General features: G+C 31.6%; 1 protein-coding gene across 1 annotated transcript; it reads left to right on the plus strand.

Annotated features, from left to right (window-relative positions):
* Positions 1–404: 404 nt before the first annotated feature.
* HELRODRAFT_158322 (hypothetical protein) lies at positions 405–1358 on the plus strand (the record flags this gene model as incomplete). Its single annotated transcript, XM_009010429.1, has 3 exons — positions 405–461; positions 708–781; positions 1052–1358. The coding sequence occupies 3 exons, from the start codon at positions 405–407 to the stop codon at positions 1356–1358; spliced, it is 438 nt and encodes a 145-aa protein (XP_009008677.1).
* Between the last annotated feature and the right edge of the window lie 13213 nt (positions 1359–14571).

Raw genomic sequence — 14571 nt, forward strand, 5'->3', positions numbered from 1 at the left:
CCGGCCAGCCAACTTAGATTCATTATTTTTTTATCACATTTCGTGAAATTCGCCGCTCCCGTCGTCTTCATAGTGGAAAAGTTAATGTTTGCAAATGATGATTTGTGAATGGCAATGTTTAAATAAAACGCTTCCACATAAAATGACTAAGAAAAATTCAAATTTTATATCATTTTTAATCAAACAACCAACTCAATAAGATGTAATGAAACACAAAAACTAAAACTGCAGCCACATTTGTTTGAAAAAAAAACGAAGAAGAAAGGTTTTTTTGAAAATAATAAAAAAGTTGAAGGAAAAGGAAAGAAGAAGCAGCGAAATGATTAGGGGCAGTCTCCCAGTGGAATGCAAACGCAAGAGACAAACGTTCTGACCACATTTGAATTCCGCGTCACAAGTTCATTATGGCGCTCCTCATCACTCTTGACTTGTTCACCAGTGCGTTTGTCGTCGTCATCGTCGTCAGAGGACGTCATCATCTTCGTCATCATCATCAAAAATGTTATCACCTCAATTATCACCATGCATGACCAGCTTTCTAATTGTTAACACGGTCATCCTAATCGTTATCTTAATCATCGTCCTTTTTTATTGAAATAAAAGACTTATTTTTTTGCAATTTTTATTCTTTTTATTATCATTATTACTGTCATTAATGTTTATTTATTTTTTTTAAATTTATTATTATTTGAAAAATAACCCATTAGCAATTCCTCGATGTCAATCAGCCCTACCAGAGCATGTCAATCGCTGTCACCTTCAAGTTCGCCATAGCTTCCAGGTGCTCTGACATCGCAATCACAATCTCAGCCATTCAAATTTTCTTACAAACCAACAACAATAACAATAGCCACAAATACTGAAACAACACATCCGCACCATCATAATACAATGATATTGACAAACTACAAAATCAACAACGTCCAAAAAAGTAAGGATGACGATTGCAACAACATCAACAACGAAATCATCAACTAAACATTATTATTATTATCAACAACAACATTAACAAAAACATCAACAACGAAATTAACAACAACATTAACAACAGCATCAACATCGACAGCAACATCAACATAACCAACATCAACTTCAGCAACAACCTCAACAACAACATCAACAACAACAACAATTACATTAACAACAACATCATCGTAATGATTAACATCAACATCAACAACATTAACAAAAACATTAACAACAAAATAAACAACAACATTAACAACAACACCAACATCGACCTCAACAAGAACATCATCAACAACAAGAACATCAACAACAGCTGCACTCCAAACAAAGAAAAAATTGAAGTCCCAATGTTGTCGTTGTTGTCTTGCAAACTGATCTGCAGTTGTTGAGTTGTTTTGTACGTGTTGAGAATTTCTTGTCCGCTTGATTATGTTTTCAAATGCCAATTTTACAAAATGTTATGATTAGAGTGACTAATAACTTTTTTTTCATATTTATAAAAATGTTAACATGTTAACCTACATATATTATATGTACATACAGACTGAAATGAGACCATAATTGATACAGTATTTGATAAAATATAAAATACGTTCCAAATAATTACTAATTTTTTTTATAAAAATAATTCATCACTTACTTCTTTGTAACGAGGTAAGCCTTCAGACATGGTTGACAGGTGGCAACTTGTTTTTCGATCTGTTTTCATAAGACCTAGCAACATTTCTTAGTCATTTATAACAAAGTTTTTAAAATCATTGGCTAAAAATCTATTAAGATTTTTAGAATCCACTGTTGTCTAGAAAAATATTGATTTTTCACTATCGAAATTGTTTAACAAAATACTGCAAAATTTCAAGTTAAGTTTTTAAATACACATGCACTTACAAAAACTGTGACTAAAAACTGAGTTGGGGGTTGTGTTTTTATCAAAAGGTTGACAAAATAAACTGGTTGTGAACAGTTGTGATTGATGTAAGTTTTTAAAAGTTATTAAGGTGAACCTTTCAACCAAGACGTATCTTCGGTTTACTTTCGAAAATATTATCTAGCTAGTAGTTCCATATCTTCCAAGCGTAATGTAACGCGGTGGTTAGTGAGTATTTTTGTTCGATGTTTGTTGTTTGTGAATGAAGGATGGATGTTGTTAGACTTGATGATGAGTTGTTTCACATCTTAATCTTAGTTACTAGCTAATATTATTTTTTTTGGTGAATAAAATACTGAAAACCTGGTAGGAGAGCTGATGGTGCAAATTTTGTTCATCCTAGCAAACATCCATGAAATTTGCTGGTTCGAATGAATTTTTCATCTTACATTCTACAAACACGTGCATGATTTTTCTTAAACTTTTCAATCTGATATCTCAATGTCATTTTTAAAAAAATTATTATTTAAGGTCAACCATTCGTGACAGTTGAAAGTAACTGTTTATCGCCCGCAGTAAAATCAATTGCTCTTGCTGATGAAATTTTTACTGGATCATACTTAACAACCTCACCAAAACAAATTTTATTCTAATAATAAATAGCGAAAGATTCCTAAGGCATTATTTTCATTTATTTTATAATCCAAATAAAAATTAAAGCGTGGCATGAGAACGCATTTTTCCATTTGCCCAACTCACTTTTCAAAAATTTTTCAATTAAGGTTGAGACCTCAGTCGCATGTTTCTCGACGTTTCGTGATCTTCATTGGTAAAAATTTAATTCCTCTTAGCTCTGGATCTATGGCAGGTTTGAGTCATATAATATGAAAAAAGAGTTTCTTATGCGTTCATTTATTTTTAATGTGGCTAACTTTTAACAAAGAATGTTCACAACCTGCAGCACTGAACTACTAATATTTTGCTAAACTAGACAAGCTAAAAATTGAATGTAACAACTGAAAACTACATTTGTGGAAGATTACAATTGGCCCATGTTTATAAAATTTCATCCAGCAGGACAGCCAGCAATTCGTTTTAATCGGTTTTGCTCACGCAATGCTGCAGTGGAAATTATTTTTACATACATTTCGCAATGGTATGGAAAATTTTCGTTCACAAGCATTTATTCCCGAAACATGTATTATTAACGTTGTTTGTGAAATTTTTGCAAGGGCTTTTTCAAATAGAAGAGAACGTCTTCAATGAGCAATTTTGAAATTTGAGTTTGCAAAATAATTTAAAAGAATTAAGCAGTACTTTTTACTCAACAATCTAACAGTCTCAAAGTTGAAAACATTCAAAAAATTATTCTAGCTGCTCAGCCAAAACAATTTTGTTTTCTGCTCGTGCTCCAACTTCAATTTCTATCCTGAAATGCATTTCGTTTCCTGACGATCCTACTGGTAAATGTTGCTTGCTGGCCACGAAGACCTGCACGTATCTGTACAGCAGCCGTCAATTTTGCTCTGTTCAATAATTCTTTGCATTTCTATTTATTGATTGTGCAGCACAAATAGCCACAAATAGTATGAACAAATGCTTGTGCATGCAATAAAATCCAACTGCATGGTCTGCCATCACAGTGGTGCGGTTGCGCTTATGTTTGAGAACACTGAATCAGGAAGAGCAGTAAGCGGGAGAAGAAAAAAATAGTATTTGTTTGGATAGGTTGGACACGTGTTTCGTTCCTACCGGGGACTCATCAGCAGCCCGAATACCTATCAGAATAGTTATCGCCGTTTCTTATATGTTCTCGCACAAATCACTTCGTTAGCTCGTGGCGTTCACTTTTATCATTGAGGATTGCTAGTTTTAAGGTTAAGATTTACAATCAAACAACACTCCCTCACCAGATCGTTGCATGTGTGTTGGAGACGTGATGCATGAGGATGAATTGCCGGGATCAATCCTGTGCTGTTGTATCGAAGAAAGATTCCCTGTGGAGTGGGAACTCTCGTTGAATGTTTCTTCGATCGGGTCGGGGGCACCAATTTGTTGCTGTTGTTGTTGTAGCGGTGGACGCTGCTCTTTCCGTTCGTTTAACGGTTTTCGCTTTTTCTAACAATTGTTTTTTGCCCTCTCTTGTTAATCTAGAGAAAGTTTCTAGCAGAGAGGTAGAGATGGTGATGTAAGTGATGAATTTAATGCTTCAAGAGAAGTCTTTTTAAGTTTGGTTGATTGTGTTGGTGATGATTTGTTGTTGTTGGTGTTGTTGGTGTTAATGTTATTATTGTTTAAGATGATGTCTTTTTAGGTTTTTCTGATGTTGTTGATAATGCGGACGGTGTTGATGCAAGGTAGGGAAGTATTTTTTGATCCGAGGGTTGGAGCAGTTAAATGTTGTTGCTGCTGTAGTTGTTTTCCTAGCTTTTACCTAAAACAATTGTCCAAAACACTTATACACCAATTCAACTGAGAAACCATTCATTCTCAAACATACTCACTATACTAGCGCCAAAAAATTTTACACATGTCTGAAATAAAACTATAAAAATTAGCAAGAAGATGACAATTTTCATTGCAATTACAAATTATTAACTGAATCATTGATCATGATCATTTAACATCATCTCAACACGCAATAAAGAGCATCAAAGGCAACAATGCATACACACACACGCGCGCACACACACACATACACACGCACACACACACATACACACGCACACAACACCGCACGAAGACAAGCACATCAATGAAAATCTATTTTTAGGAACCATTTTTTAGCGCCGATTTTTCGCATTGCCCTGGAGAAATAATTGTGCGGTTATACAACATTGACCTAATCTGTGCATGCATCATACGCTCCTTGTAGAAACCTATCTCTGTAGTATATGCACTCTTTATTAAGACGAGTAACCATGAAGCAGAAGCAAATTCTAAGAAAATTTTGTTGGAATTTTTTCTGAGGAATATTTTGTTGCTTGAGACACAATTGTATCGTTTCAAATCACCGTGTAAACAAGTCAAGCTCATTCAAGTTTGCATTATAATTCGTTATCGTGGTGTGAAATAACATTTCAAAAATTTTGCCTGCACGACATTAACGTTGTTTAAAAAAGTGGCCCATCATTGGTTCCAACTGGACAGAAACGTTCGTAACAAAATCATGTGAGAGTAGTAGTAGTAGCAGTAGAAGCAGCAGCAGTAATAGTAGTAGTAGTAGTAGAAAAAGAAGTAGTAGTAGTAGTAGTAGTAGTAGTAGTAGTAGTAGTAGTAGTAGTAGTAGTAGTAGTGGTGGTGGTAGTAAAATCGGTGGTAGTGGTAGATTAGATACTACAGTGTGATGAAGCTGCACGTTTAAAAATTATTCGTTACTATACTTCTCATTCTTCATACTGAGGACATATATTTAATTATCAATATTTGACTTATTCTTCAACTTTAAAAGAAAAAAATTCCATGTAATCACCCTCCTACTGTTCTATCGCGGTTTATTTAAAAAATTGTTAAATTAAGGAAAAAAGTAATATTTTTTACTATGAATAAACTTTTTCTACAAAATTTCATTATTTATTTATTCTTGATTGTTTTAAGTTTTTTATGATGAAGTTTTTAACTTTATAAGTTGATTCAGTGTTGATTTTATAATTATATGTTAATCACTATAACCAAGTTTAAAAGAAAATAATTAATTAAAGATATACACAAATTATTAAATTAGATTGTTAACCCGTGCACCGAGAACCAAACAATTAGAGTGAACTTTTTTTCATAAAAGTTCATAAAGTTGTTTTCAATTAACTACCCCAACATAATAATTCAATTTAAAACTTAGTTGAAAACAATTTACTGAAGAAGAGATAAGAGAAATGTGACTGAATTTATGAAAGAATTTAATGGAAACTTCCAAATTTGTTTAACTTGAGTTTAAAAACTACGATCAAGAGTTGATTGCCAATTTCTAAAGCAATCAGGAGTCTGTTTATTGAAAATGCAGAATTTCGAGGTGAGAGACAACTTCATTCTTGTTACGTAAATTGAAATTCAGCGCGTTATTGGGATTTTCATTTGAAAATCAATGAATTATTTTGTATTCAACAAAATTTCGATTATATTTCAATTTAAAATTATAACTATTAGCACGTTGTTTACAACAAACCATGTAAATTTAAAAAAAAAGTTTAAACAACGCCATTCATTATAGGTATATGTTTGTGTTGTTCAGCAAAAATTAAATTGAATCAGCCATCCACATATTTAAACTGGTAAGAATGGGACTGTTGATATAAAGGTAAATTTGTTATTTTAAAAACCTGATGTATTGCTTTATAGTTTGGCTTAATTTTCAGTAGAGTCTTAATGACAAAACTGGCACCAGGTGCCATGGCGTGACTCTTGTTCGGTTGCTACCTCTACTCCCTTTATCATATAAATTATTTTTTAATGAAATGATAATTCAATAATATAAAATTATTATACGATAGAATTTTTACTATTATTTATCGAGCGATAATCTTTTGAAACTCGCTAATATAAAATAGTTTTGAAACATTTTTCAATTGCCAGAAACATCGTACATGTACAATGCATATGAAAAGGTCTCTTCAATATTGGAATATTATATATTACACATAAATGCACAGATCTTAGTTAATAAGTATCATGCGTAGGCATATTAGTCTTGATTTCGAAGATGCGGACACATCAGTTGTTACGTTAAAATTGATAACTTCAATTTTTTGTCCTTCCTGGTCTAAAAATACAAAATCACTCTTGTCCTATTGTTGATATTTCATATGCAGAAATTTGTTTCAATCTGCTAAACGATTGTCCCCAACTCGCAATTGGTACTGGCATGATAATGAGTTTTTGGACCGCCGTTTTAAAATTTGGAAAAAATCTTCCTTATAAGAGATGATGAAGGCAAGAAGCTTTATTAGCATTTTAGGTCTAATTTAACGGTCAGACATTTATAATTAAAATTCTACCCCATTCATCTAAACCTGTATTAACCTATAAACCTATATTGCCTTAATTTGTACAACTACATTCACCTTTTACGTTTTCTGGCGATAAAAATTAAAAAAAAAACAGTATAATCTTAGTGGCAGTTTTGGCTTCCACCTGCAATCGGAGCATTTGCATGATGCCACTGAATTTCAGTGAACTAATGATCAGAAAATGGGAAAAGCAGGTGACGATTCAAAATGCAAGTTTAACGTTCAATTGCACTTAAGTAGTAAAAGTTGATCAAAACGCTTTGTGGAAAAAAAGGCATTTACTTAATATAAGCCAAAAAAAGATTGCAAAATCAGAAAAATTTGCATATTTATTGTTTTGTACACTTAAAAACTTACAGTCAATTCACATTAATATGACCAAATTTTGAAGTTGCCAATATGTCGCATGAAGTACAACAAAGAAATGTTTAATTATCTGGAATATCAATATAAAACAAGAAATATTGATAAAACAATTTAGACAATTTTTATAAAATGGCAAGTATAAAACAGATCATATTATGAAATATTATATTTTATTTAAGGGGGGTTTGAACAACGCCCTTGGTGAAATTTCTTTGTAATCGTCCGATAGAAAACCGAAGGTGGAAGAAAACGGTCTTTAGCAGTCAAGTCCATATAAGTAAGGCTTGATTTGAAATTCTTTTAAAAGTAGAATAAAGCAAATTGCTCATACATATGTAAGATAATTTTATTCAGAAGATTTGTACGTTATTCAAATAAACAACTTTTAGTTTGATCACGCTTGTATCACATTCATGTCCTTTGTTTGTCTCTATATCTGTTTGGTTATCATTAAAATCAATTTTTCGACAATTTCCCTTAGTCTGATTAATTTGAAATTTTGAATACTTATCTCCAATGACAATATATGTATTAATAAACAGATTTAGTTAAATTAATTAAACTAATGAATAAATTAGACAAATCTATAATCTTGTCATTATATCATGCATTGCCGCATGATAAGGTTCAAATTTATGGTGTTTTTCTTTTTCTCTTTTTTATACTCGTTCTGTCCCTTTGTCATTGCGACGTTTCATTTTACAATTTTGCCCACTTCCGATGTAATTAGCCAGCTAAAATTTTCATGGTAGGCGTATTTTGTGATAACCTATCCAACAAGCCTATCCAAATTCGATGATAAAATTAAAATTAAATCAATCAAATTTAATTTAATTTCAATTTGAGTATTTGATTTGACAAACATGTCTCAAATGCAAAATTTTATAAAGAAACGTGAAATCTGAAAATGGCGTTTTTAACTTAAAAGCTTGAAAAAAATTTCAAACAAGGGAATTCTCTGATGACAATGCATGAATTATTCAGTAGATTTAATGAAACTAATGAATAAATATATTAGTAAAAAGAATAAAAAAATAAATGTAAAGAATAAATTTTGACGAACAATCAATAAATTTAATAGAAAAAAGGAAATAGATAGAAAGAACTTTTTGAAGAGCGAGTGCTATATCAACTTATGATGTTTCGGCGTATTAATTTCATACGCTTGCAAAATATCGAACTTTAAGTGATCTTTCTCTTAGAGAAATAACTCTTTCGGTGTGGAAAAAAGGCTTATCCATTGTATAACTTTGAAGTGTTTTTTAAAATCATTATAAATAAATTAGTGAGTGAAAAATTTACAAAGATATAATTGTTTTACAAATATATGAGCGTGGTTTTCTAATGAAATCTTTTACTTTCTTTTGTTGGTTTGGTGAAATTGAAAACTGGAATATATTTCTAGTATATGTGTATAACACAACTTTCTCTCTCTCTCACTCTCTCTTTCTCTCTCTCAGTCACATACGCACGCACACACACACACACACACACACGCACACACGCACAAATACACGCATATACACACATATCATGGACGCACAGGAATGGACATCATAAACATTACAATCGGCGTTTCGAATTTCATCGTAAAAAATTTAGAAGTTATGCTCATCCTATCCAAATTTTCCGCTTCTTGCTATTTTTTTCTTAACAAAACTGTTTGCAGACGATGATGTCTGAGTCGGATGAAAAATATCGGACTCTGACTTTGGACCCTCAAAAAATTCAGGCTCCTAAACCGATTCCAGTTAAATATTTTCAACTGGAACTCCCGACTCCGACTTCGAGTTTTGATTCCCAGAAAAATTTTTCACATTTTTGATTATAATTTTATTTTATTATCACTAGTAAAATTTGTTCATACTATCTCATATGCAGTTATTTAAAAATACCACAGCTTTGCATGCGTTGTTCAATTTGCAATTGAGTTTTTAATTTTTAATACCACGAATTTCAGTTCATTACCAAGTTTGTTCAGTTCATGAACAAAATTTTCATTCATTTTTGCATTTTCTTGTAATTTTATGTACATTCCAGCATAAGAAACTTTTTTCGACAATCATTTGTCATCCTCAGTGTTGAATACGCATTTTGTTTTATGTGTCTGTTTATACAGGTTTTGAGTGAATTTTTAACGAGTGTTTTCACTATGTGAATTGTTTCGAATTCCGACTTTGTAAGTCGGTTGGACTCCAGTAGCGTGTTGTTGGATTTTTATTGCTGGACATCTTTGTTCGATGATCGAATTTTCTGCAACCTTTAGATTGTGTGGATTGTTGTTGTAGTGAATTAGTTCTAAGTTTTTGTCAAGTATCTCTCTGGTGATTTTCGTGTTGTGTTTTGCTTTCAGGTGATTTTTTTATTGCTCCTGACTGAACATGCATGGTAAGCCTTCTTAATAATTTCGTTTTTGTCATCCCGATGTAGGCAGAGTTTTGGTGTCCACACTCATCAATTTTGCATTTATATGAGTGCACAAAGTGACTACGGTTTATTATTGTTTTTGGCTTTCTTGTGCATTTGTTTTTCAAAATTAGGGATGAAGTTTTGTGGTTGTTGTAATATATCCTAAGTTTAACGGCCGCTTGTCCGTTAATTGGTTTAATTGTTTCTAAAAAATCTTTTCATAATTTTGTCATCAACACCTTTTAAACCGAATTAGCTTTGAAATATTTCTTTGAGAGTTTGGAAATGATTTTGTTTATTTGCCACAAGTAAGATAAATCAAATTTTGACACTGAGATTTGTGACGAAGTTTGATCTCTTGGCAATCGAATGCGGTGGCTGTAACAGCAGTGCCAGGCGTTTATTCGTTACACCATCCCGCCGCCCAAAATGGCTCAAATATAGAAACGTGGGTACGATCCCATGTATACATGTGCACGCACAATAAACTTGCATAATGGAGCACAGATGATAATGTTCCAGCGGCAAAAATGGTCCCATAAACAAAAAATAAAAATGAAAACAAAAGTAGAAGGAAGTGTCTTTCAATGCAACTTATACCATGTTGGATATTTAATAAGCGTTATGGTTGGGCGAGTGCGTGTGTGCGAGTTGTATTCTCGTGTTTGTGCATGTGCGTGTGCAAACGTGCATGTGTGTGCGTTTTGTACAGGTTTGGGCATGATCACGTGGCTTCTTTCTTGGTAGTTCTACTTGTTATAATGAAATTAAAGTTCAACAAGCAGAAATATAAAATTAATTTTGTTGTACCACCTAAGTTGTACAGTGAGATTGGCACATTCTTCTTTCTTAATAAATGTTTATGTTCGTGTTCATGTTTATGTTCATGTTTAATTTCATGAACATGTTCATGCCAACGAACACGTGTGTATAAAAATATAAACCATAAACCGTGAAACTACGCTCTTTGAAGTTCCATGAAGGATTCTACTGCTATAATGATGTATTAATAAAATAAAATATGTCTCGTAAAACTACAAGAACGAATTTTTCAAAAAAATGTTAACGAATCTTTTTCAACGTTGATCAAATATATTCTTAAAAAACTGAATTTATTGCAAATGTATATTTCTTCGAGTTTGTGTGATTAAAATCTTTTGAAAATGTATATTTTTCAAGTTAGTGTGACTAAAAGACGGTCAGTATCTGTGATACAAAAAATAGAGTGTTTATACATGTTTATCTTGATTTATTGTATATCCATAAACATTAAACAAAATGGTAATTATGTAAATTTTGTTTGGGGTGTCGAAACCTTGTCCCACGACCTTGAACTTTTGAATTGTTTATATTTCTTGTGGAAAATGTTTTAATTTATAAGTGTGTGAATGTTGCTATTTTGATATTACTTAACTTAAAATATTAAATTTCATTAAAAAATATGATTGAGGTACATTTTTTACCCCAGAAATCAAAAATCGAAAACCTTTGTAGAAAACCTTTCTCGAGTTTCGTTTATTATATAAATTTATGAAATTCTATTTTGCACTTTTTTATGAAAATTATGAAATTATAAAAAACAGTCCAAAAAATAAGACTTTTAACAATTTTTTTTTTTGTTACAATATAAAAAATATCATTTGTTAGAGAAAATTTGATGACCAAAAACTCCTCAAAACACTTAAAAATAAAATGATTAAACCGTTCGTTTTTCAAGTCGTCAAGATGATAAGCACAAAAAAAGATCGATCATCTTATAACGATGATTGTCAGTATGTTAAAAAAATGATCATCCAAACGTATTTGTGATATCTGGTGCCGCTCAAAGGATCCACGCTTGTGGACCGGTCTGAACAATTGCTTCGCTTATTTTACATCTCTTATCAGTAAGTTTTTTCTCATAAGAACTGAATTGGTTGTGTTTAATATAATAAAAGATTTATGACCTCAAACAAGATTGAAAAAACAAAGTTTTACTTTTTTAACATGGGTATGTAGTGATCTCCGTATTTTTATTTTTCAAATTTTGAAACTTGTTGCACAATGTTCAGACTGTTAGTTATACGCCACGTAAAGAGAATTTTTTTGTCTCTATGATGATAATAATTTATAATTTATGTTCAAGCGAAATTGAAGTCCGTAGGTTGTACGATAAAAGATGAACTTCATTATATCATCAAACTGTTACAGTCAAAAAGACCTCTGCCGTGTTTCAAAATATTAATTTAGCCCCTAAATAAAAACTATAATATAATTTTCAACAGTGTAGAATGCGGTCGTCTCAGCAAGCAATGAACTATCATTTAAACGTGTCAAGTTTTATCCATTTTAATAATCAGACGTACCAAATTTACAAACAAAATTTTCTACGCGTTGAGAATTGCAACTGAGAGTTAGTTTTCATTTCATGTGAGAGAAACATGAAAACACTTCGGGTACGATAAATAATGCGCACATATTTTTTCCTTCATTTATAAACTTTCTGCATATTTTATATATTTTTTAAGCGTCCGTTATTTTATGCATAACTATCAGCAGATTTTAATTTTTTTTTCTGAGTTTGGAATAAAAAATATTTTATTTATTATATTTCAAAGTTTCACTCCCATTACAATTGTTGCAAAATAAAATATTTTTCGAAACAAATATTGATGTAACTTTGGAAACAATTATGGATTTTACTGCGAAACTCTGAAATAAAATTAAAACGTTATAATTAGATCATCGTTACAGATTGAAAACCCAAAATCTTGATGCTTATTTGTTTGTGTAACAATAATTCAAAACATGGAACATCTCTTTAGTTGCGGTTGACTGACGCGATTCATTCGGTAGAAAACGGACCCACAGTCTAGAGGTGAGCGGGAATCGAAATGTGTTCCTAACTTGCTCTCATTTTTGTTTGTCATTCACGATTTCTCTAACGAATTCCATTTCTAACTTTTCCGCGTTTTCCCATATGTTTCTTTATGACTCCATTACTTGCACATAGACAACTGACAACTGACATTTTTATAAAAAATAATCTTTTAAATTTGGTCATTTACATGTTGTTTTTCCCTTTTTTCCCATTTTCGTCCATCATTTCAGATTCCCAAACTGTGATTCCTTATTCCCGATAACTTCCATTTTCGAAAATAATGTTTTACCGATTCCTATGAGAATCTCATAGGAACCATATGTTTTCGCAATTCCCGTATTCCCATGCTCCGCCCTTCCAAAATCCGTTACGTTGTGAAAAAAAAATACGCCATCTACGCTTCGCCATTGAGCTTGCTCGTGTTATCAAAATTCAATTGGACAAATACAAATAATTTTTGAAATATTGTAAAAATGCATACAGACTTTTTTAATTATTTTCCCAATATACAGATGTAGGGTCTTTACTTTTTTGTATGAAAAGAAGATTGTTAAATTCAAAAATAGAAATTATTGTCACTGTTAATAAAATTGTTGTATTTATACATAGCTTGTGTGCTAGATTGTGATAGTCTGCGATAATTTACATTTATTTGTTTTAGCCTTATTCACTTCAATATTTATGAGACATTGGATAACGAATTTTGGTGTGATGAAGTGATTGAAAAAGTAATTTATTTTTTCGTTCTTTTTAATGTTCAACAGTTTTTATTAGAAATCTTCATTATAACGTTATCAAAAATAAGCGACAATTACTTGATAGTCAAAATATCCGCTGACAAAACAATGTTCATTGGAATATATAAATTATATATATATATATATATATATAATGAATTTTGAGTTATGACAAAATGCATAAATGGTAAACACACTCACACACTACACACATACACACGCATAATTATTTTTTCAAGTCAATAAATGTCAATTTTTAATATTATCTCGTGTGTACTTCGGAATGACATCAAAATTAATCAATCGATAACGAACATGAGTTACGATTTTCTACATAATAAATCATATGATTATAATGAATAAATAAATAAACTAATATATATATATATATATATATATATAATTATGTATATATATATATATTTATGTATATATATATATATATATATATATATAAGTAATTATATTTATATATACACCAATTAAGCATATGATTATATTCAAGTATTTGCGAACATTCCATACGAACGAATAAAATATTTATTCATACCACAAATAAGAGAAAGAAACATTGTAAACAGATTTTTTATATACTGTAAAAAAATTTTTGATTGTTTTGAAAGTTGAATATTGAAAATTTATTAACAACTATAAGCGCAATCACGAACCATTCAACAAAAAAAACTGTTAATTGTAGTGGTTATTGCAAGCTTACTCTCATATGTCATTCCTTATTTCAATGTGCAGATGACCAAAAGTACGACGTCAGCCATGGTTCATTAGTTAAATTTGATGATGTCCAGTTCATGTAGGATCAATTCCACTTTTGGCTGTTTGACTCTCTGAAATGTCGTTCGTAAGTTTGCTGTTGTCGTGTTGAGTCTCCTGCTGAGCTAGCCTGACCTGCTGAACAATGCTAACCTGTTGTTGAACGTTCGCATGCACTCTGTTGCCAAGGAGCAGCTCGACGTCGTTGTTCGGTTCTGAAGTTAAGTTACAACTACTTTCTTGGAAGGATGTTTGTCCGCTTCCGTTAATTTCGACGCACAAATATTTCTCCACGTCATCTTTTCTAAAGCTTTTCCGTCCTGTTTTGTGGTCTGCATTGCCATCGTTGTGCCAGTACTTGTTGGCACTCTCGTCTTCATTCATTGATTTTTCCAGTTCCATTTCCCTCAGTTTGCCCATCATTAGGTGATTTTTTAACCTCAAAAAACCTCTTTGTTGCTGTGTGGCTGCGGACATGTTTTTGATGGTAATTCCTGGTCTGCCACCTATCGACGATTTTTCAGTTTTATTTAATCGGAGTTTTATGGATTTAGGTAGAATGCATGCAAAAGCATTAACGAAACCGTTATG

The sequence above is a fragment of the Helobdella robusta genome (assembly GCF_000326865.2).
Source record: "Helobdella robusta unplaced genomic scaffold HELROscaffold_1, whole genome shotgun sequence".
Classification (NCBI taxonomy): Eukaryota; Metazoa; Annelida; class Clitellata; order Rhynchobdellida; family Glossiphoniidae; genus Helobdella; species Helobdella robusta.